Here is a 25230-nt window from a genome sequence, read left to right as displayed (position 1 = left end):
GTACTATAAGTACCGTATACACTTTGGCAATATAGTAAATGCTGAAAATCATGCCAATAAATCTTTGTGACTCTAAATCGGAGAGAGAGAGAGAACAGTATAAAGAAATGGAATCACTACACTGAACTCACTCTGAAGGGTTAAATATCTCACATGAAGAACTAACTGGGCTGGGTCTCTTCCCCCCCTAAGTCCTCACTTACCCTTTCCTTTAATCCTGCTCCTCCGACTGCCCCTTTTCTCTCCATTTCTCCCTTTCATGCCCACTAGAAATCATCTAACAGGAAATGAGTGATTAAGTGTTTCAGAGATGTTGACAGGAGACTTGGACTCAAATCAGACTCAAGTCACTATTTTGAGGATTTATGAATTGATAAATATTAAAGTACTCTAAAACTCGGCTTCAACATTGTTGCAATTACTTGGAACTAGGGCTGACGACTTGAGACCAGGCATGTCTTTGTATTCTAAGCTTTAACCTTCTTACTCTCCTTACTCTCTTTTGAGGGTGATTTGTTAGGAAGCCATTAAAAAGGGAAATCAGTCTACAACGCTATTGAAAACATATGGCAGTAGATCTGGTGACCTCCAATGAAAAATCGAACCACAGAATTAAATAGGAGAATTCAAACTTTTGTCTTTATCTCTGAGAAAACAACTTTATACTGATAAATTCTGATTTATTCAGAGTTATTATGATATGTACACTAGGATTTGATGTCATCTAGAAAATATACCAACAAATAAGGCCTTTCTTAGCAACATTTCTTAAAAACTTTAGGCAATTCTGAGAGCACATGGACTTGAAAGACTTTCCATCAGCAAATACTGTTCATGAATGCCTTGATTACTAACTTTGCCATTTAAAAAAAACATAAAAAGACAGGTAAGCAGTTAGCTATGCCAATCCTATTTAATTAGCTAGTAAATAAACACGTTGACATTTGTTAAACTATTGTTACAGTGTTCTAAGTGGTTTCAATATTGTAGCAAGGGTCCCTGGGTGGTTGCTAGGCAGTTGCTAAGGTATTCTAAGTGGTTGTTAGGATTTTGCTAGGTGGTTCCTTACTGGCACAAGTCAAAAGAGTCCAAAAATCGTATGAGCCCAGCCCACACCTCTCCTAGACAACCTGCACAATTTGAAGTATCATTCAAAAAGCAGGGATTTATTCAATATTATTTTCTCTTTGGACACTGGGCCGCTTAAGTAAAGGATTGTTAATATCCCAACAAAGACAGTCTAGCACCCCTCTAGGCCTTTAACAATCCTAAGTACTGTTGCCTTAAACTGTGCCTTTGCAAAGCGCCACTATAACAGTGTCTGATTGACTGTCGTGGGTAGGGGTGCAACCCCTGGTTACCAGACAGCTAGAGATGTGATGGGCACCCGACACATGTATGATGGGTGTCATGTCGAATAAAAGGACGAGGAACAAACAACTTTCCTTCCTCTAGCTTTCCAATTACAGATTCTTGCTTGTTGCAGATCTCTCCCCATTAGCTGCTAAAGGTTCTTTCTACTCAAATGTCCACCCTGCTGCAGGAGCAAGCATAGGCCTGCTTAATTTTGGGATCAGGTGTTAATTAGATTATCTAATGCCATCTTAATGGATTGCTGACCCATTTCCTACAGGATGGCAACAAGCAAATCTGGCTGCAATTCAATTTGGGTTGAGTTATGGACTGGCATGCATCACACTGCATCACTGCAGCTTTGCTAGTGCATGCAAGCAACAAATCACATTTCCATAAGCCAGTGACCTAAAGTCAACTCTTCAACTGCATTAGCCTTAATTTGCAGCAAACTGCCTTGCTTTCTAATTAGGTTCTGCCTAAAACACTTCTCTCTCTCTCAGTCAGTGTGCAAGCTTTTTTTTTTGCAGAATCACAGTAATTTGTTAACTTTAAGTTAATCTTTTATAATTAAAAACCTCCTGATTTGACTTTCAATGATTGCAGGTCTGTGCTGCACAAATTACTGTGATTCAATGTTGATTGTAAAATCTCTGCATGTAATGCAAGATAAAAGATACAGTCTAAGTCCTTGCTGGGGTACATTTTCCCCTGTACTCTGTGTGGTCTATTAGAAGGCCAGAGAAGGGGGTGGAATGAAAGCAGGGGCCTGTTACCCTGATGCCTGCCCAAGGAAGAGAGAGTGTACTCTCCCTCTCCATAGAATTACTGCAGAGAGGAAGTGCTGAGCAAGGCCTTTCTCACTCCCGCTGCAGAGAGGTGGAGAGTAAGCAAGGGACTTTTAGTGTGTAGGAGAGGGAAAAAAAAGGGGGAGATGCCATTTTATAGGAGAAGGAAGGATATGGCTCAAGGACAAAAATCACACTAAGCACACGTTTCACAGGGATTTGTCCAAACACACTTTATGGATTAGCTCACCTGAAACTTCTGTCGTTTACTCACCCTCATATAATTCCAAACTCATATGGCTTTAATTTTTCCATGAACCACAAAATGTTTGCTTTTTAAAGACTGTAATGGTCACTCTTTTTCATGTAATTACAATAATTATGGGGACTGGAGCTTTCAAGCTTTATAAATGGTGCAAAAGTACTATTAAATAGGCTTTCAGGTCTTCTGAAGAAATACAATAGCTTTGTGTGAGGAACAGAATTTTTTTTAAGTCTGAATCACTCAAAATATTGACAATCGCACTAGCTTATCTTGATGTGTTCTTGAAGAAAAGTAGTGATGTCCAATTTGTGAACATTTGCTCTTTAGAGTCTGATCAAGTTCAACATTCTGACTGAATGATCCAGTCACAGCAGTTCTCAAGCTGACAGCTAAATTTTGCTTTGCTTCTCAGCAAAAGCTATCATAAGACTTGAAAAGACTTGTACTAATGCACACCAGTCGTGTATATGACTATTGTTTGTATGTGTGGCAGGGCGGAGGGTGGAACCGGGTAGTGATTCTACACACCCGGCCCCTTATCAGACTAATCAAGCCTCCGAGAGGGATAAAGGTCGACTGCGGAGGATTGTGCGGGAGAGAGAGATAGTTTACGGACATGTCCGTCATGTGTGTGTGTGTGTTTGTCTTTTAAGTTTCTTATTAAAATATAATTTAAGTTCTCGCCTCCTCCTTTCCATTGAACTTCTTTACAGTATGGTGTTTTTGTATCAAATGTAAAAATGCCAGTCCCCATTCAGTGTTATTACATGGAAAGATCAACCAGTTTGGTCTTCAAAAATGCTTTTTCTTTAAGAAAGTCACATGAGTTCAGAATGGCATGAATGATGTAAATTATCACATATTTGTTTTTTACCAAACTATTTCATTATAGTTTCATCACATTAGATTAGATTGGCTCAGGGGGGCACTGTAGTGCAAAGACATTCAAAACATAAGATCAGGGGCATCACTATGGCAAATTATTTGGCTTGAGGTCCGAATGATTTTGGTGTAGCTCAGAATGTTTTCTGTTCGGAACTCACACGAAAACCTGCTTCAGCTGCACAGCACAGATGAATCTTTCAGATCAACTGTCCTGAATTGATTAAATTATTTTCATCTCGAGTTTGGCACTTACATGCGCTAAATATGCTTCTCATCTGGAAGGCACATTTGCGCTGTGCAATTAAAGCCTGGTTTTCACGTAAGAGTGACACGAGACATTACTGTACCACTGGCGCAGGTGAAGTGATCTTCTTTCCTTCATTCTACTGTATTCCTGAAGCGCACACGTCAACCTAGGATATAGGATAGCCCAGAGCGGATTACTTACACAAGGGAAACCGGACTTCCCTCGACATCTCAGCACAGATGACAAAATTTATGCAACCTATTTGACTTCTAATGAGAATTTTCTAGTTTAAAGCACTGTGGAGGATGTCAAACCTCTTGAACAGCTAGACAGCCCCAACATTATAAACAGCACTGAGGATGAAATGAGAGGTTAAGTTTTTCAAATTACATATCACCTTTACTAAAAATGTATCACGATTTTAAAGCAGTAATAGTAACTGTGGTATTTTTATAAAAATGTATAAATTGTTTTATATTAAATAATCTATTAGGAAGAATTTATTAGACAAAGTTTAAAAAATGTAAAGTTTTTCAATGTGCTTATGCTTTCATTTTCATAACAAATAATATAATTAATTATTTGTATTATTATTTGTATAATTATTATATATATATATTGTTTAGGAAAGATGCTAAATTGTCCTAACCACAGTAATGAGAAGACATCCAAGACTTTTCGTGGATTCCCTCAGCCCCTAATGCTTTGAAATCCTAGAAAGAAGCCCCTGGTTCAAAATTATGCAAAGTAGAAATTTTAGCTTTGCTTATTAGATAAACAACATGTATTATCACAAAATCAAAAAGCACCTGTAAAGAACATTCATGTAAATGCATACCTTCCTTTCCATTAAAATTTCTGTCTTTCAACGGCAAATATTGTTTTTAATATTTTGATTAAACATTGAAATGTTTTAATGCAGAGGGGAGGATGAGAGTAATTAAACAGAATAGTCTTGACTGCCTCAGCTATGAAAACCCAAGCTTAACAGTGACCTTTGCAAATATTCCGCTCTCTGCCATAAGTGAGCCTCAGACAGATGCTTCCGCACTAATGCAAGAGTTCTGCTATTTCCCAATAGTAATCATCTTCCTAACTGCCATTCTTTCAGAGAGATAAGGATTTTAACCATTAAATGGTCAGATTTTCTTCATTGATACATATTTAAAGGGGGATATGTTGCTTTAAGAATCCTACAGCATCATTACAGATGTCTAACTGACCACGAATGTCAAGGGAGGCAGACCAAGGTATTACTTGTCATATACTAACAGACAAAACCTTCATATTGTTCATATTATATCAAAACCCTCAAGTTCATATGGAAGAATGAAATATGGAAGTGTGCTTTACTAAACATACTGAACTATTTTAGTGAATTATAATTCATTATAATGAGCTCTGTGAAGTTCTTGTGAATTTGATTGCTCGTCCAGATGTGCACGGTAACAGTCTTACGACAGCCTGAAAAAGGTTTGTGAAGTTTGGGAGGTGTTTAATAAAGGGAAAAGAAGATGGACCTACAGTAGATGTGAAAATATGGTTAGAAGTCAAAATGAAAATAAGAACAAATTCTATCTTCTGTCATGTTGTTTGAACAACTTTAACGCTTAATGACAAATATAGCCATTGTGTGAATGAGTGATGACACAAATACACTTTTGATTACGTCTGTTTTTTTTTGCAATATGTGTAAAGCCACATTAAAAAGGGGCTTGATCTGGACTGGGTTGGAGAGGGTGTTAAATTACTGCAAACATAGGTTGCACAGTGCACACAGTAATATTTAATGGAGAGGTGGGTTAAAAATAATAGAAACGTTTACCTTTGCCAAGAAATCCCCAAAGTCTCCTCTGAGCCATATGACCTGATGTTTTGATTCACGGGCCAGTCACAAATCCTCAGCTGTCAATCAAACACCTCTCAGTCAGACAACTGGGCTAGCACAATGGCACTAACAAACATTTAGCATGCAACAAGACCTGGAGCAGCCTAAGCTCATCTCAACACACATATTCATACATTTATCTCATGTTAATCATTACTACATAAAATAAATAAAATTTACCATTAATGATAAAGATTAATAATTCAGTATAATAGATTAAATCTTAAACCTTAAGTTTCTGGGCCTGGAAATTGGCCTAATTTATATTCCAAATAAATTCCATTTAAATTGAAGAAAGTTGCCATCAAACAAAAGGCAATTGTCATAAGTGGCATGCAATACAATTAGTGGTCTAATTATTAACCGTCCTGAAAGCAAAAGAAGAGGTTAGTATACAAAAATGGGGGCTGGGTTACATGGAGGTCATTCATCTATACCAGAATGCAACGGGAGGACATGCATGCATTCCAAGTGGTGCATGCAGTCTGTAATGGTCACTTCTATGCTGTTAGATATTCTAATCAAAGCAGGCAGTTTTCACTGAAGCAGAACATTAAACATTCTATGCGAGACAAATTTTGGTTGATGGAGCCGAATTGTTATTACTTGGTCCCTGGTCACAAAAAGCAGTTTTTGGAAATGTAAATGTGAATGTGGGGAAAAAACAAATAAATGGTCACATTTACACACAGGCACACATGCATGCAACAAGTTGTCTGCATGAAAGTGTGAGAAGCACAAATGTGTAAAGTTATCTACAAAATAATGTAATATCCTTACACACACAAAACAGGTTTACAGTAAATGCCACAAGCAATCACATCCTGGCGCTTTGTCGAACTTTCCATTTTGCTAATGCATGGTGCAAAACAGTGGTCAGACTCACAAGTTGTTTACAAGCTTTCATCAGGTACATTCACTATGAATATTCAATGCCACTTCTTCTCTGTCAATAGCTCTAGACATTTCTGGAAAGCACCTGTACACTGCCGAATCAAATCCATTTCCATCACAATAAATCTAGCAAGGTGAACAATTGATTTTCTATATTTACTTCAAAGATGCTTTAGTGCTCTCCCGGAGATTCGGGTGGCTGAAATATCAATTTCACAGAGTGAAAGCCACATAAATTAAGCGAGCAAACAGAAGTGCTAACACTGAACGGGAACTTAAAGAAATTTCACGACTAACTAGTTGGCCCTGTCATGGGAGCTGCGGCAATAAATCAGATTATATATACTATAGATCCAGCTGGGAAAGCTGGGAAAATATTTTACTGTACATGTTATAGAATTGAAGCGGAAAAAGCTAAAAATGCAAACTGTCTAAGCTAGTCAATCAGACAGTTTTGGAGAGTAAACTAAAACAATTTTCATTATCTTGTAGTTTTCCAGTAAAAAGCTACTTTTTCCAACAAGTAGCAGTGTAGTATGACAAAACACTACATCACTGTTTTTAATGTCATATTGTATTCACCTTATTGAGAGTAATTCATTTAAAATCCTTCTTTTGGTTCTAGAAAAAAGCAGCTGTGATTAAATACTAAATTAAACAATCAGATTAGCAAATTGTTATATATTTATAAAGATATTGCCCCCATAAATAGCTTCAATGTAGTTAGCTACTTTTTGTTCATATTTTCCAGTGTAGCTAACTACTTTTTAAAAGGGTAGCTTGGCTGTATTTTAATTTAATTGCATTTAAACTACTTCAACTACTTTAAACATTATTGCATGTTATATTCATATATCAGGTCTCTAGAATCTACTGTGACTATTAGAAGAGTATTTTCAGTGAAAAATAAATTCTTTTAAGTGGAGTTCAGCTGAATGTGCTCTAAAGTGTGAGTAATAGAGAAATATGTGAGGTATTTTCACACTGCTTCTGCAGATATCCACCTCAGTCAGTACTGTCAACCCTGCATTAACAAACTCCACCAATGAGCGTGATAGTTTGTGTGTGTGTGCATATGAGTGTGTTCTCGAGTGACCTGAAGCCAGAAAACAATGGGGATGGGGCAAAGTGGAGGTCAGCTATCACACTGTTTTGGTAGTGCACATTCCTTCATCCTGTTTTGATCGACCCCACATTTTGTAAAAACACACCCTCAAACAATATGTGCTGAAAAGGTCCTAAATGTGTTGTACTGTATGTCTGTAAGTGTATAAGGTTACCAGTTTTACAAGGGCAACAGGAGGGGTGATTTCAAATCTTTAGATTTAGTTAAAAATGTGTGATTATTGTGATGTGACCATACTTTCTCCAATTCTAGCTTAATATCTAGAGACAACTATAAGTAAGCCATTTGTAGGCTGATTTCCCAGAAAAAAGTTAACTCTGTGGCTAAATCAAAACTGTTTGTCTGAGCATCTTTTTTGTGTGTGTGATGGGGGCTCTCTGTTTGCTCGAACAATGAAAGACGGGGAGTGTTCAGGAAAACATATTAAAAACAATTATTGTTCCATTTGGTGCCACTAGAGGAAAATAAATTATTTAAGCCAAAAAAAATAAATAAATATATGTATTCTGTGTACATAAAATCTGTACTTGTTATGCCTATAACTACATATTGCATAATAAAAAATGTGCTACTTAAAAATTGCTGCACTGCTCTTATGTCATATTTACAAAGGCACAGCTAAATGCCACATGATATCTCTGTATCAAATAAATAATAGCATGACCCCAGCAGCAAACTTGATGTCAGTAGTGAGCTGCACAATCCAGGCTGCACATAGGAATCATCTTTCACTTGCACATTCAGATCATAGAGGTACACTACAGCAACCATAGCACCTTTACAGCTGTTGGTGGGTGCTGCTTTAGCATGTTGGTATTAGATAAAGCCAAATAACATTGTGACCACTGATTACAACTCTGGGGGAGAGAGAGAGAGAGAGAGAGAGAGAGAGACAGAGAGAGAGAGATAGAGAAAGAGAGAGGCAACACAGAAACTGAGAGAGAAAAGGAAGGGTCCCTGGGGAAAGCAGTTAATGAAATCTTCCTCTCACTGGTGTTGTCAAAAACACATTACACTGGGTATCAGGCTGGATTAGGTGCTTTTGGGTCGGTCTTGAGCATGAATGTTCATCTAATATCCTCCCCTGTGTGTTTGTGTTAGGAGTAAGTTTTAAATGAACTGGATTTAAAAACCGTGCCATTGTAAAATGTATACTATAAGGACATCATTGGTCTGTCTATCATTGGTTTGCTGTCTGTCTGACTGGTTTTCTGTCTGTCTGTTGCTAATTTAGCTCTATAAAAATTACACCATATCACCGTTGGACAAAACATGTGCCCATTCCTTAACTGCACTCATTAACATTTTCAATTCATACATTGCACATTAATTTCTTTCTATAACCTAAGCAAAAATACTTTTTCGAAGTTATCTGCATATATTTGGACAATTTGAGATTTTTGGCATTGCCCAATAACCCTATAAAGAGATTAACAGATGTATTATCCTGCTCTTGACTAAAAGACAATAATGCCAGTTCTTGCTGTAAGATGTTACCCCACACTTCCACCAAGGTACTTGCAAGTTCCTGGATATTTCTAGGGGAATGGCCCTAGCCCTCACCCTCCGATCCAACAGGTCCCAGACGTGCTTAATGGGATTGAGATCCAGGCTCTTCGCTGGCCATAGAAGAACTCTGACATTCCTGTCTTGCAGGAAATCATGCACAGAACGAGCAGTATGGCTGATGGCATTGTCATGCTGGAGAGTCATGTCAGGATGAGCCTGCAGGAAAGGTACCACATGAGGGAGGAGGATGCCTTCACGGTAACACACAGCATTGAGATTGCCTGCAATGACAACAGCTCAGTCCGATGATGCTGTGGCACACCGCCCAAGACCGTGACGGATCCTACAACTCCAAATCAATCCCCCTCCAGAGTACAGGCCTCGGTGTAATGCTCATTCCTTCGATGCGAGTCTGACCAGTCAGTGAAGAGCACTTTTTGCCAGTCCTGTCTGGTCCAGCAAAGGTGGGTTTGTGTCCATAGGCGACATTGTTGCTGGTGATGTCTGGTAAGGACCTGCCTTACAACAGGCCTACAAGCACTCAGTCCAGCCTCTCTCAGCCTATTGCAGTCTGATCACTGATGGAGGGATTGTGTGTTACTGGTGTAACTCGGGCACTTGTTGTTGCCATCCTGTACCTGTCCCGCAGGTGTGATATTCAGATGTACTGATCCTGTGCAGGTGTTGTTACACGTGGTCGCCACTGAGAGGATGATCAGCTGTCCTTCCGGTCTTCCTGTAGTGCTGTCTTAGGCGTCTCATAGTATGGACATTGCAATTTATTGCCCTGGCCACATCTGCAGTCCTCATACCTCCATGCAGCATGCTTAAGGCATGTTCACGCACATGAGCAGGGACCCTGGGCATCTTTCTTTTGGTGTTTTTCAGAGTCAGAAGAAAGGTCTCTTTAGTGTCCTAAGCTTTTACAACTGTGACCTTAATTGCCTACCGCCTGTAATCTGTTAGTGTCTTAACGACCATCCCACAAGTGCATGTTCATTAATTGTTTATGGTTAATTGAACAAGCATGGAAAACATTGTTTAAACCCTTTACAATAAAGATCTGTAAAGTTATTTGGATTTTTACAAAATTATCTTTAAAATACAATGTCCTGAAAAAGGGACGTTTCTTTTTTGCTGAGTTTATATTGATATATATATATATATATATATATATATATATATATATATATATATATATATATATATATATAGGTATAAGTATAGTGTTGGGTAGATTTATTTGATTACAAATTACACATAGTCCAATTACTATTAGACTTATTTTTTATTAATTGTTGCATGTTTTTATGAAAATCTAATTTAGTTTATATTGAGTACCAATTTGCACTCCTATACCAATTAGCTATTTTTACAGTCCCTGAGCACATCTTTAAAATCAAGATTGATAGATAATGTAATCCATATGTAATAATGTAAACAAACGTTACAAATGACTACACTCTTTTGAAAATGTAATCTAATTATTACATTTGATTTGTGTAATCTGATTACAGTCAATTACTACCCAACTTTGGCCATTCTGCTCTCTAGATATCAGTATTGGCCATTTAAACCCCATATTTTCAACTACTCTTTGTATTCAGTTTTCATTTTTACTTAGATTTTGAGTAAATATAGTCTAAAATATTAAAAAATTCATTAAATCTCAGAAAAATGTATTTGTCATTATTAGACTGTGTTGTATATACAGTATATCTCGGCATTATATGTACCGTTGGTCACCATGCACCCTATAGATATCACCACTTGAAAAATCTTTATCAGTTGACCACTGAAGCAAACTGGGATCCTTTTTCTGCAATAAACACAATGTAAAGGATATGGCCTTGATGTATTCCACAGTGTCTGCACTCCGGATGAATTGTCTTTATGGCTTTTCACACAGGAAACTGTCCATTACTCTAATAGCTGCCATCCCAAATCTGGCATTTCAGAGTCTGAGCACCATATCATACAGCGCTTGAACATAGAGCATCATATGTCATGTGCGCTGGCGACAACAGCCAACAAGCATACTACATGAAGGACCTGAGCCACAAATCACAAGCAGCAACGTCTCAACATCTCACATAGTGGCCACAAGCCTACAGATGGTTCTTGTAAATGAAATAAGCTTTAACATTTGCTATGGGACCAATAGGCATAGTGATTATGTAATGTATGTATGGACACACCCGTTTGATTAACTGACTCCAGTAAACAGGGGCTAATGAGACAGCATGAATGTTTAGGTAATGAAGTCATTATAGTGAGGGTGTGTTTCAGAATATACACAGACCCTCACAACTAATTTTAGAAGATGTTAGTCTTTAGAAGAAGAATAAAGGGGTGCTAATCAGCAGGGACCTGGCTATCTGTGTCACGATAAAATAATATTGCAATTCTTTGTTTACTTTATTGTGACTCAACAGTAATTTTTCCATCCAAGTTACGATTTTAATTGATGCAAAATAAAATAAAAGGAAAAAAACCAAATAAGAATATTGTGTAAACAATTCACGAATGTTCATATGTTATAGAGAACAAAACCGTCACTTCTGGGGAAATTGGCACAAAGTGGAAGTAGCAGCTATTGGGGAACCACTGTGGCTCTTTTGATTGATGTAATACATTCTTTGCAGTTTAGAGTGCACAAGACTTTTTTAATGTGCATCTACTGTAGGAATTTATGTGGCAAATGTGTTTTCATCATAGTTTATGTGCATGTCTTCTTATTGAATGAATGTATCCAGATCAAGTGAGTGCATACGTTTTTTTTTATGCATATTTTCTTTATTTTATTCGCAACTTGGTGCTGCCATCCAGCATTTTTAAGCAATATCCCAGCTACTGAGATATACTGTGAACTTTTACTCACTCTCATTCATCTTGAATTGGATTTTGATGCTTTGTGCAACACGTGCCGAACTTCCTGCAGTTCCAAACCATTGCAGTCTAGCTGTACAGATGATCTGTACAGACATCCTTACAAATAAAACAATGAATAGACTTGTATTCTCACAGTAGTTTGTTCAGAGTTTGCATTTTGGTTAAATAAAAAAAAATAAAAAAATCCCTTTTTCAAAAAATGTGAATGAAAGAAAGAGGTAACAAACAGAAATGAGCTATGAGAGCTACAGAAAGATAAAAGAAGCATGGATTTGTGTGAAGAAAGAAAATGAACAGCGGCATTAAAGAGTAAGACAGAGCCCTGCTGCGTGTCTGGAGATTTCTCTAAGGTCTGTAAGGTGACGCCACGGCAACGACTGTAATCCATACACCCCACGTGTCACACCGCATGCCCTGACAAAGGCCCAGCAGGGGAACACAGGTGTCAATACATCTCATAATATCCTATGATAAATCACCAAGAATAAAGGCTAGAGTATACGGGAGACGTTATTTACCCAACAAAAGCGCTGGCTCAATGGCCACAGGTTAACGCGGGTCAGGACTTGCTATACAAATCTCACTTCAGAGGACAAACAAAAGGCTCATATAAACATGATGGATGGTTGATATATCATCCTGTCTACATCTTATCCATCTCCATGGTAAGTTAACTACGGCTAAAACAAAAGGCATTAAGTGAGCGGTCGAGTCCATATTAGAGACTACAGCAGCTGCGATGCCTGCATGTGATACCTGCTAAAAGACATTATAATTGACATCCATTCATCTATCCGTGAACTCATTCATGAAGCTCACTCACTGAATCACTCTATGCATCCATTGTTATCTCAATTTTATCAATATATCACTTCCTTTATTAAAGGTGGGGTATGTGATTTGCAAAACGGCTGGCAGATTTTGAAAATACACAACTCTAAGGTCCTACCTTCTCTCCTCCAACGCTGGCCCTGACTCCACCCATTCGAAAAACATGGACGCGCAATCATGCACGAGCGAAAACTCAGATGCGCAGTGTTCTAGCAGTGTTCTAGACTCACTAGTCAAACAGTGCATTCACCTGTCAGACAATTTTTCAGAGCAAATTGTTGACACAGCAGGAGGAGGGGTTCGCATACCACTCTTGAAAGGTGTAGAGCTGATTTTCTCATAACTGTAAAAAAAAAAGAACATAGCCAGCCCTGGCGTCTGTACAGCGGTCTTCTATTCAAAACAGGATTCATAGAAATGTGGAACAACCCCACTAGCACTATAAAAGCTCTATTCTCCATACATAAATACAATCGCTTCCTGTTACTGGGTCACGAGCTTTGAGTATGCGCACGAACGGGACACGCGGCCAGGGTGGTGGGGGAGGGGGCATGGTACGACCGTTTGATTGACACATTTTCTGTCCAATGATTCTAGATGGTCTTGAAAATGATTGGCTGGAGTTTTTCGAGTCCTGCCCGTTCCACAGATGATTAAATTGCTTAATTTTCATTTCAGTGCTTCTAATTTACAGCCAGTAAGTGGGTTAGGAATAGGATTTCAAGTTATTTTGAAAAAATGGTCAAAAAAGAAAATCACATACCCCACCTTTAAATCTGATCATCCATTCATTCATCTATCCACCCCTTAGGTATCTTTCTAAAATAATTCTCAATGAAGAAAGTAGTCCCATGTTTTTAGAAATGAGGCAGCCTGAAACATTGTCCCTGGTGGTGAGCTGTGCATATTCTGACCCCATCCAACTATGCCAAACCAGAGAGCAATAAAAGCAAAGCTTGCCATTACTGTAACTCAGGAGCGGGGCAAGAGAAAACCACTAATTATGATGTCGCCGCGTGCAGATGAATTCAATTAGAGGAGGGTGGAAAATACTGGCCTCAGACCAGCCCTTTCATGCTGCAGAGGGCCGTCATCCCACATACTTACATTCGCAAGACTATTTCTCTTTTTACTTTTTGCCAAAAAGAAAACATTTAGCTAAAAACCTTATAAGCCTGGCCTGACATAAACCAAATCACTCATGTTAAGTACTGCACTTTGCTGTACATCATTTTATTCATTTGAAAACAGAGCTAGCTATTGTACCACAGTAGTTTTTACACTGTAAGACAAGATCAATTTCACATTGGAATAGGGCTCAAGGGAGGTGATCACAATAAAGATTCAAGTCCAAGAAACATCCTCTGCTGTAAATTAATCAATTTCATTCTAAGAGCGAAATACTCCTTTTACTTTTACACTGTTATTCTCCAACAGAATGGCAGTAAAATAGAACTAATTATACTATTACAACTAATTTATACTAAATAGGCATTATCTGAATAGAGATACTAAGTATCTCAAAGTTTGTCATTTTTACAGTGAAAGTAAAGTATTTTAACACTTAAGCCACAATTAAAAATGTAATAATTTCATTGCACTAGATTCCAGATTGAATGAAACAAAATGTATTTCGACACTTTTTGGTTGTTAACATTAGTGGAACATGCCCATAGTTAATGTGATAAACTACACTTGTGGTTACACTACTAGGACACCTGTGTGCGCTTGAGGGGAACTGACTTCATACATCCACTAAAAATCACCTTGAGACCAGTTCGTTAAAAATAACTGCAAATATGACTCAGAAAAGTCAAGATAGTATTGAGAAAAGCTCTAGCATAATTTGCTTGTAGATGCCACTTGGTTTCATATTTTATCTAAAGCAACGGAATTCAAACAAGTCTAAGTCTGTCCTAACTGTCCAAATACATCTTGTGGTTACTGTATATATTGGGGGTACTTAAATGAAAATGTCTGACAAAGGGTTTAGCATAATTCTGAGAATTTTGGATTCTGTATCTATAGATTTATGGAAACCAATGGCTTCTTCTTAATGGTGACATAAAACCACACTTGCAAAAACCATAAACCTATAAAAAAAAAACCTTGTTTCCAGAGCAAGTGGTTTTCAATAACAGTGAGTAACAGAGGAAACATGCTATTTTGCCAGGAACGCCACTACCATTAAATGCTTAATAATAAATTGTATCTTCTATGCAGTGTCTGTATGTTGTATGTATGCCCTGTGAGTGCCTTCGATTACCAAATGATGACAAATCAGATACAACTTTCAGACAGCAGGAGTTTTCACTTTGTTTTACAAGTGAAAGCTATCTTTGACGCTCATCAATGGAGCCTCAGAAGTGTCTAATATTCATGACCATATTTGCTTTATGTATCTATCTTATGGCTCTGACACCTGCTGGGAATACAGAACAGCTGGATGGGGCTTTGAGAAAGGTGTGGGGGGGTAAAGTGAAAGAGGAAGAAAGAGACAGGTAAAGGAGGTGGATTATGTCTCACCTGTTGCTGGTGAAGGAAGGCTGGGTCTCTGGGGCTCAATCCCACAAAACGGTTGGCAGTGGGGGTGCCTGGAGTCGAATAACCTACACGTAACGCAGACACTCAATCAATATATTGTAAAGAGTATTGTGTTTGCAATGTATCATAATACATTGCATATGCAGGTAGTACAGGTGAGTTTAACTTACCCTCTGATGATGTGGTGATTGGCTTGGTGTCAGTCATGGAGAGAGACACCGGTCTGACCGTGCCATGATGGGGAGACGGGGCCAGCACTGGCGTGAAGTGACCAGGAACTTTCCCCAGTACCTGACCACTGCTGTTAGGCTGTGGCATGGGTAAAAAAAATAATTCTGAAATTATACCAGGCCTCATGGTTGAAATTTTAATATTAAAATGTTCCATGAAATGGAAATTGGAGTTGACAAAATGAACTTTTAGCAGACAAGCGCATTTAAAATTTTTAAGAATTTAAAACTTTTGTGAATCATCGCTGTGGTGCTGAAAATTTCTAAATTATAAATACCACAGCCTTCAACTAACAACATCAAGCTGCAAATACTATTGCCTATTAAAAAAGGACTTAAATATTTCCCAACACAATTTCATGTTTCAATAGGAAATATCTCACGCAAATTGTGCTGGTCAGCAAATTAACATGTTAATTTTCTGGGTTTTTGTCAACTGCAGGTAGATTAACACAATCTTATGATGTTTAACCATCATACTTCAGCATCAAAGCTAGACAGCTGAGTGTGCATGTGTAATGACTCAAGTCAAAACAAAAACAAAAATTGATGGGACTGAGGGACAGAGAGAGAAAGAGCAAGAGCAAGCATTTACCTCCTTCCACTCATGTCTGCAGGAGACAGACTCTACAGAATTCACATAGTGGGCCCTAAGTTCAAAACTCAAACAGGCCTTTATGAAAGAGAATGGGGACCATGGGGTTTCCCAATGTGAATAGAATGTTTAATTAGGGTGTAATATAATCTGCGTTAAAGCAAGCATAAAAACACCTTGGCTCCAATCCACCCGATTATATGCCCTGTGTTATTTGCAGAGTGATCTCCACCCACCAAGTGCCGGACCCCAGCAACGGTAAATATTTACGACCTTTATCGTTCCCTGTGGTTTCTCCCGAATAACAGTTCCAGCCTGCTATGCCTCGTCCAGTCTAAGAGCCCTTTGTTTACCGTGCGAGCGGCGGGGAAATAAAACTTGTATCGTGACCTTGCTTCCATCACACAGAGGGAAGAAATCCCTCAGACAATCAGCACCGTGTTTCCCAACATATCAAATGACATCAATAATGTATATTTCTGCATTCTTCCTGTGTACTCGTTAAACAGCTTTTAAATTCTTAGTTGCACAATGCATTTTTTTATTTATTTTTTTTACTTACCCTGCCAACATTTTAACAAGATATGTTTTTTATGTGCAAGAAAAAAACATGTGTTATGTTCTTAAATGTTACATTTTCTTAACATTTGCAATAAAAATGAGACATTGAACAGCTTTAACATAACATAAAGACAGCTATATTCTCAAAATACACTTTTGCTGGAAAATGTTTGCTACAAAACTTTGAAATGCTTACCGGTAAGTTTATAAGGCATAAAAACCATGAACAACAAAATTAAGATTACACTGACTCTATAGGGCAAGTGACTATTTCATTTTCTGAAACTCCCTGTCTTGAAACTATCTCATCTTTCTTATTAATATATTTGGTAGATTAACCACAAAATTAACAACATATATTGGCTTGCATAGGTTCTTCAAATTTTAGCCACAAAAATGAGGTATCAAACTTCAAGAAAAGTGGAAATGTAATCAGTAACTTCCGACAATATCACCCAAAATGAAAGGAGTTTAAATTTCCCCTTCCAAAAATGTTTGGATAGTGTTTCTCTTTTTTGGGTGATTTTGTGGTGCTAATTAAGATGAGTGGAACAGTATGGGTTACTTGGCAGTAATCTAGAGAGTTCCTTTAAACACAGCCTCACCAAGAGCCCTATCCATCACCTGCTAAGCAGGAGTCATCCACAATGACCATAGCAGAGACAAACTATTGACCATGTTTTAAGTTCTTAAATTGACAGTAATAAGTCCTCAAAAACATGTTTTATAAGCTTAAATTTTTTCTTTAATAAAGACATGATTGCCAATATATTAGTGTGAAATAATGCAGTATAACGGCACAATAAACAAAAATGATTCGCTTAATTGCTCTTACTTTGGGAAGTCCAGTTAATCATATGCAGAAACAGTAGTTTTCATAGAGTTGGATCCACATTGAGCACATATGTATTTGTGTTAATGCGTAGTGGCTGGCATAGTTGGAGTGTTTATTGACTCGTTTTTGCTGTTGCGTTTTCCCCCTCTCTCTTTTCGTTCTCCATTCGCTTCATTTACGTCGGCGCTAGTAAACAGAGCCGCGCAGCGATGAAGAGACTGTTGTGTTTGGCCCTGTGCACCACTCTGAGCACATTTCAACAAGGCGCCGAAAGAGCAAACCACTAATGATTTAGTGTTCGTTAGCTAAACTGGGTCAATTACCGTGCTGAAACAATGTGGCCTGTTAATCAAACTTGAGCTTGCAGTGGGAACAATAGAGACATGAAGATAGACAATCAGAGAGGTAGAGATTGAAGGCGAAGGAATTGGAAACTCACAAAGCTGTGCACCTTTGTGTTTATATAATGTGCTGTTACAATGAGTCTCTCATTAGTTTAACGTGAAAGAGAAGCTTCAGCTCATGGTATGGTTAACATATGTGACAACATGATGATCTTGATTGGACAGTTTACAGCTGCTACGCACTACACACACAATGCATGTTATTTCAACAGCTCGTGCTATATTTGTGTGGGCACGTCCACTGGGAATAAAAAGTCTGAAAATCTGGGTCAAAATCAAAGTTTTACGATTTATAAAATGTAAAACAAACAAATGTTTTGATGTGAACTAAATAAGAAATGGTTATGATTCATGACTGTTAACTCCTTTGTACTAAAGGTCAGAAAATTCTTTAATTTCATTGAAGCACACATGATGCTCTTTGGAGCATTCTCAAATCATACTGTTAACGTAGATCATCAGGCTTTGCACAAACTTGTGAAGTTTTCAGTTCAGCAAATTGTTATGCTGATACTAACATTTCTAATAAAAAAAAGAGAGACAGAAATTAAAAATAGATGCTGTATGTGCATGTGTCAGGAAAGGGACCTTTTCAATTACATTGAGATGTTAAACTAACACCCTGATTAACAGCTGGTTTCTATTAAATATCATGGACAATGCATACACAGTTGCTCGAAATAACGGCTCTGTTCCTATAGAGATAAACACTATAGTAATTACGTGTGATTGTGTTAGAGTTAGGGTTAATATGTGTGTACTTGAGTAAGCTGCACTCACCTGGCTGCTCTGCGGACTGGACGGGTCATAAGGCTGCATGTAATTCTTGAGGGTGTCCGGTGGATTGAGGTGTGGAGGGTAACGGATGGCGCTGTGAGAGATGTAGGGCGAGTGAGCTGGGGGAAGGATGGCAGGGGCGGAGAACTGCAGCGGAGAGTGTGGAGGTGGACTCCTGGAGATTACTGCAAACAAATAGAGAGAAAAGCACTTAACTAATAGATTTTCATTTGAAAACAAGCAAACCTATTGCAATTCCATCAAATGGTTCTCATGGGTTGTTATGTCACGGTCCTGTCACTCTGTCAGTCTGGGATTTGGCCTGACAGGTCTGTGGAATTATCCACCCGTGTCCGTCTTTGTGTGAGCGCACAGTCTCTGTTTTATTCCCTGCCGTGCGCTCTTCAGTCTGTTGTGTTTCATGTCTGGAGTGTGGTGTCTGGGTCCGGACTTTCTGTCTAGTTCGGTTTCAGTCTGTGTCGGGACCCATACATTCATAATCCTTGTCTGTCTGTTATTGACGTGGGTGCTTCGTGCTTGTGTCATCTTGGCTGCATGCGTCAATAATCTATGTCGGTCTTTGTGTCTGTCTCTCGCGACCGCGGATGTGCATTGCCCTCGCTTTGCGCTGCATGCCCAGGTCACGAGCAGTCTTCATGTTTGTGCTGAGGTTCGGTCACTTCGGTAAATGTATTTATGTCCTCATTGGTTTGGCGATGTGCTCTCATGCCATTTTTTCCGTATCGGCACGTGTTTTTCTGTCTTACGTCACACCCCGCCTCCTTGTTTGCTCATTATCGTTTCATTAGTAACACCAGCCCTTTATTCACCTGCTTGATTTCTCTCCCTATTTTAATCTCCTTGTGTGTGCCAGTTCGTCTTGTTCTCTAGTCTGTCCTGTATGTGTTCTCGGTGTTCCATTCAGTTCTGAATCCTTGTTCCCGTAGCCTGGTCCAGTCGGTCCTGGTTACATGTATTCCTCTGCCCCAGTTCCTGGATTACTTTTTCCCCTATGGGGTGGTTTATGTTTTTCCCCCTCGTGAGTTTGTTAATAAAGTATGTTTGGTTTTGAACTCAGCACTTGGGTCCTCATCTCCGCAACAACCGTGAAATGCTATCACTGTTTGTAGGTGTTCGTTTTGAAATATGCAGGGTTGCCATAACATTGGACCAATCAATTTTCATTACTTTTCCAATAGTTTATCATTACCATTTTAAGATTAATAGATATAATTTTAGACAGACTCACAAAAATACATTTCAAGATTATAAAATATTTAACTGTACAGAGCTAGAAAAAAATAATTATTCCATGACTTTTTTAATGATTGTATTAATACTCATGATTTTCCAGGCCTGGAAAGCACATTTTTAATTCTTCCAAATATTTCCAGGTTTGCCATGACTGTGAGAACCCTGAACGTATCACACTTTTTCATAAAACTTGTATTATTTATTATTTTTTAAAAAAGCCAGAATGTTAAGCAGTTGTTAGATGGCTGCTTAGAGCTTGGAGAGACTTTCTGTGCTGATAAGCATTTTGAAGTCATACCACTGTGGCCGACGGTGGTCAGTCCTGGGTGGTGATGCTGGGGGAAGGTGCTAAGCCGAGGTGAAGAGTCCTGTGGAGATGTGGGGCTGAATAATGGCTTCTCTGGCTTCTTCATGGTGGGAGAAGACATGTCTCCTGAAAAATAAAAATAGAAAGGGGAGGTCAGAAATAAGCTTAATTAACAGATTATGAACTATATTTTTGCACAAAGACTTGATAGTATAAGTCAAGGCTATGAAGAGGCAAATTTGTCAATTTGGGCCAGTAGTTCAGACTTCAGTACTTGCTCCATCATTATTTTCACTGGCCCCGCCATAAAAAAAAACAAACATATTTTTGGTAACATTTTCTATGAAGAAAAAAAATGCAATACTGTGTTTTGTTTATCATTTTCAACCCATTTTAACTGACTCATCTAAGTCATTCTCAAAATTTCAACAACCTTGTGCACAGTCTCTTAGCCATCAAGATGCAGTAACTTTACCATAGTGACATATTTAAATGAGTAGAATTTGCACAATGTTCAATATATCATTGAAATCCACGTAGGCAACGCACATGAACATGGTCAAAGACCTGGCCTGAAACTCTTTCACTCTGGCCATCCTTATCATTGAGCCCTTTAATGTCCAAGAAAGTAGAGCCAACAACATAAAGGCTTGCTTTTTTATGACATTTTGCATGGCTTGTTGTGGTGTTTCTCCTTCTCGCTTGCTGTCTGAAATGCAGTGTATCATCTATCTAGTTTGATTGTGTAAGAAAAACATTGACTTCACATCACATCTACTTCCAACAAGTTACAAAAAAAGACTCTGATCATCTGTTTCTCCAGCAGACATGGAGGAGACACGGCGCTTGGCCTGCATGTCTCTGGCGCTCCACCCTGACAATCACAGATGAGATGAGAAATTGAAAAGAAAGGGAGGCAGATGCAATAAAATAGGAATAATAAAATGAGAAAAGGTGAGGGAGGGTGAAATATAGCTAATTACTTTTCAGCAAGCACTTTTCATGATGTGCAGACTGTCTTGTGATTGTGTGTTTGGTTTAACAAGGCAGCTTTGCATGAAGGAATGCATCGCTACACTACGTCTTTGTATATTTAACTTCATACAGTAAATGATCCATCTCTATTCTCTCTCTCTCTCTCTCTCTCTCTCTCTCTCTCTTGTTGTATGTGTTGTGATTGAAGAAATAAGTTAGGTTATCATGTCTCACAGTACAAAGGCATTGGAATGTAGGGGGATTCCGTATGTGATTATTTGCGTGTATGTGAGTGTGGACGTGCTTAGCTATAGTTTGGGGACAAAAATGTTGCTAAAAGTTCTCTAAATATGACTAATTCTATCATTAGGGACATTCAGGGATGTCTTAATATAGAAAAACGATTAATAAAAAAGTAAATAATCCATATGTTCCTTGTCCACAGCAAATGATGATCACAGAAAACAAGGAAAATGTGGTTAAACTGGAGATAACTCATGATTTTTTTTTTTTTTTTTATGTCTACAAGCATAAAGCCATGCAATCTTTTCCTGTGCATAATCTAAAGATAAACCTTATGCTCTTATGAAAGCTAGCAAGGATTTTAAAAGAGTGACCTCACTCTGTCGAGGCAATGCAGGCTTTGTATTTATGACTATGAAACATTAAATCTTTTTTTTCTTTACCAAATTTTGACTGCACTTTTTTTTTCTCCAAACATGTCAGCATGTAGCTTTTGAATATTTTGTCACCACACCTGTTGCAACAGAACATGGAAATAGTTCTAAAAAAAAAAAAAGCCGCATGGAATTGAGTTCCCCAGGAGTATGAAATAGGAAGAACAGAAGAAAGGTGGGTGGGAAATCAAGAGAATGAGAAGATAACAGAAACAGCATTATATGTGAGTAGTTGACCTTTTTTATCAAGACCAAGATTTTAGGTTAAAGTTTACAAGAAAGTATAAGGGGAAGTGTATTTTGTAGGTGCTGTGACTGGCCATACTGTCTTCACTTGTTCAATTGTTCTGTTATATAAAAAATATTTGATAAAAGTACAAATAGTCCATGTAGTCTCTCAATTATTATGAGGTTATAAAAACTGCATGCATAATTATAAAAGAAATAATCAAATGCTGTTAAAAATAGTTTTAGATGGAGTATAGGATGTTAACTACACATATACACTCACCTAAAGGATTATTAGGAACACCAAACTAATACTGTGTTTGACCCCCTTTCGCCTTCAGAACTGCCTTAATTCTATGTGGCATAGATTCAACAAGGTGCTGAAAGCATTCTTTAGAAATGTTGGCCCATATTGATAGGATAGCATCTTGCAGTTGATGGAGATTTGTGGGATGCACATCCAGGGCACAAAGCTCCCGTTCCACCACATCCCAAAGATGCTCTATTGGGTTGAGATCTGGTGACTGTGGGGGCCATTTTAGTACAGTGAACTCATTGTCATGTTCAAGAAACCGATTTGAAATGATTCAAGCTTTGTGACATGGTGCATTATCCTGCTGGAAGTAGCCATCAGAGGATGGGTACATGGTGGCCATAAAGGGATGGACATGGTCAGAAACAATGCTCAGGTAGGCCGTGGCATTTAAACAATGCCCAATTGGCACTAAGGGGCCTAAAGTGTGCCAAGAAAACATCCCCCACACCATTACACCACTACCACCAGCCTGCACAGCGGTAACAAGGCATGATGGATCCATGTTCTCATTCTGTTTACGCCAAATTCTGACTCTAAATCGAGACTCATCAGACCAGGCAACATTTTTCCAGTCTACAACTGTCCAATTTTGGTGAGCTCTTGCAAATTGTAGCCTCTTTTTCCTATTTGTAGTGGAGATGAGTGGTACCCGGTGGGGTCTTCTGCTGTTGTAGCCCATCCGCCTCAAGGTTGCGCGTGTTGTGGCTTCACAAATGCTTTGCTGCATACCTCGGTTGTAACGAGTGGTTATTTCAGGCAAAGTTGCTCTTCTATCAGCTTGAATCAGTCGGCCCATTCTCCTCTGACCTCTAGCATCAACAAGGCATTTTCGCCCACAGGACTGCCGCATACTGGATGTTTTTCCCTTTTCACACCATTCTTGTAAACCCTAGAAATGGTTGTGCGTGAAAATCCCAGTAACTGAGCAGATTGTGAAATACTCAGACCGGCCCGTCTGGCACCAACAACCATGCCACGCTCAAAATTGCTTAAATCACCTTTCTTTCCCATTCTGACATTCAGTTTGGAGTTCAGGAGATTGTCTTGACCAGGACCACACCCCTAAATGCATTGAAGCAACTGCCGTGTGATTGGTTGATTAGATAATTGCATTAATGAGAAATTGAACAGGTGTTCCTAATAATCATTTAGGTGAGTGTATATCCCAAAAGGCACAAACAAACTGTAATATGTTTGTATAGAGACTTGGGAACAACTGCTCACATCTGAGAACACAGAGCAGGAAAACTTTTTTTAGGCTACAACAACAGTTGGCCATCAAACAATTCCCAAAGCTGTTCCATCCCAATGAAAAAAAAGACAGCGACAGGGAGTGAGAGAGCCAATTATTTTGGGGTGGTGGCCATACGAGATATCTCCTTTTCAGAGTTTATTTGATGGAAAATCAGAGTTATATTTCTGTTTGAGTGTGTTTATGCATGCATTTCGCTGTGCACAAGAGGAATGATTTGGCTGAGGCAGTTTCCGTCTGCCAAGGCCTCATATGTCTTTAATATGCAAGCTTCGCTCCTTCTGATATGAGTTTTACAAAACAAACCACATTCTCATGAGCTCTATCCCTCTCACTTCTACCCCATCCCCCACTTCACTCTACTCTCCATCCCATTTTCAGTCACAATTGCCAAATTACTATTATTATTATCATTTTTATTATTATTATTATTATTATTATTAATAATAATAATAATAATAATAATAATATGTATAACAACAGCAATGTTATTGTTGACGAACTAAGTTAATTATGACAGTGAATCTTTACGAAGAGAGATAAGTTAGAGATTTCGCAATTCATCAATTGATCAATTAAGTAGAAAAGTGTGAATATGACAAAGTAGAATCTTTCTAAATAGAGATTAGAGATTTTTACATTTATCGGTTGACCCATAAAGTGTGAGCACAAGGTAAAAAAAATGTATAAAAAAATAAAAAACAATTAGAGAAAGTACGAGTACCGATACTTCCTCTTCAGTACTCGCTGATATGATTTTTTGTTTTATTTTTACTGATTTTCATATCAACAGTTTGTTTTAAATGATCAAAATGGTGTCTAAATAAATGTATTAAACTTTAATCAAATGAAAATAGAACAATTAATGAATACTGTATTATTTCTATCAAATGATTTGTGCACTGAATGTTTATGGAATGACATTTGTACTGCAGATGTTAGGCTGTCGGTTTTTGGTATCGGAGTATTTTAATGAGCATGGGTACATGACCGCATTATCGGACCTGATTCTGATACCAGTATCTGTACTGGGACATCCCTAAAAAAGATTAAGATTACATTGTTCTGTTTCATTGGATTACATCCACAGGCATCATCGCAAGAGGAAAGACTAACTTTTCACAGATTCCTTATCAATGATCCTGAGTGACTTAAAATGTGGCTGCAGCTGTTCACTGGGATATTACAACACCCATTGAGTCACTAAAATATATTTCCCCTGCTGATTTCAGACCAGCCGAGGGATCCGATGATATTGACATCACGTGAGAGGCAGTTTGAACTTCACCCTTGTGACCGTTAATACCAAAGCAGGACAGAAGCAAACATTTTAAATATTGAACTTTTTGTTACAAACACCAAGCGTTTCACTTCAGAAGACATTAATTAAACATTTGGAGTCGTATGGATTACTTTTATGATGGCAAAATGTGATATTTGGAGTTTTAAGATTTTGGCACCCATTCACTTTTTTTTTCTTCATTTTATGGACCTTCAGAGCTGAGATATTCTTCTAAAAATCTTAAATTGTGTTCTGCAGAAGAAAAAAGTAATATACATCTGGAAAGGCATGAGGGTAAGTAAATGATGAGAGAAT

The 25230-nt window shown here is 38.2% G+C and overlaps 1 protein-coding gene across 5 annotated transcripts in view; it reads right to left on the bottom strand.

Moving 5' to 3' along the window:
- LOC127647705 (nuclear factor 1 B-type-like) overlaps positions 1-25230 on the bottom strand; it is a 150592-nt gene that overhangs the window by 8169 nt on the left and 117193 nt on the right. For 4 of the 5 annotated variants that reach the window (XM_052132165.1, XM_052132130.1, XM_052132147.1 and 1 more), the window contains exons 7-11: positions 20177-20311; positions 18628-18809; positions 15393-15531; positions 15205-15287; positions 5364-5443 (exon numbers count right to left, since the gene is read on the bottom strand). In XM_052132165.1, the coding sequence (XP_051988125.1) occupies positions 5364-5443; positions 15205-15287; positions 15393-15531; positions 18628-18809; positions 20177-20311 (619 nt within the window). The remainder of the gene's footprint in view (positions 1-5363; positions 5444-15204; positions 15288-15392; positions 15532-18627; positions 18810-20176; positions 20312-25230) is intronic. The other variant, XM_052132157.1, reaches the window with a different exon arrangement.

The sequence above is a fragment of the Xyrauchen texanus genome, chromosome 1, assembly GCF_025860055.1.
Source record: "Xyrauchen texanus isolate HMW12.3.18 chromosome 1, RBS_HiC_50CHRs, whole genome shotgun sequence".
Taxonomy (NCBI): Eukaryota; Metazoa; Chordata; class Actinopteri; order Cypriniformes; family Catostomidae; genus Xyrauchen; species Xyrauchen texanus.
This window is presented reverse-complemented; position numbering and strand designations above follow the sequence as displayed.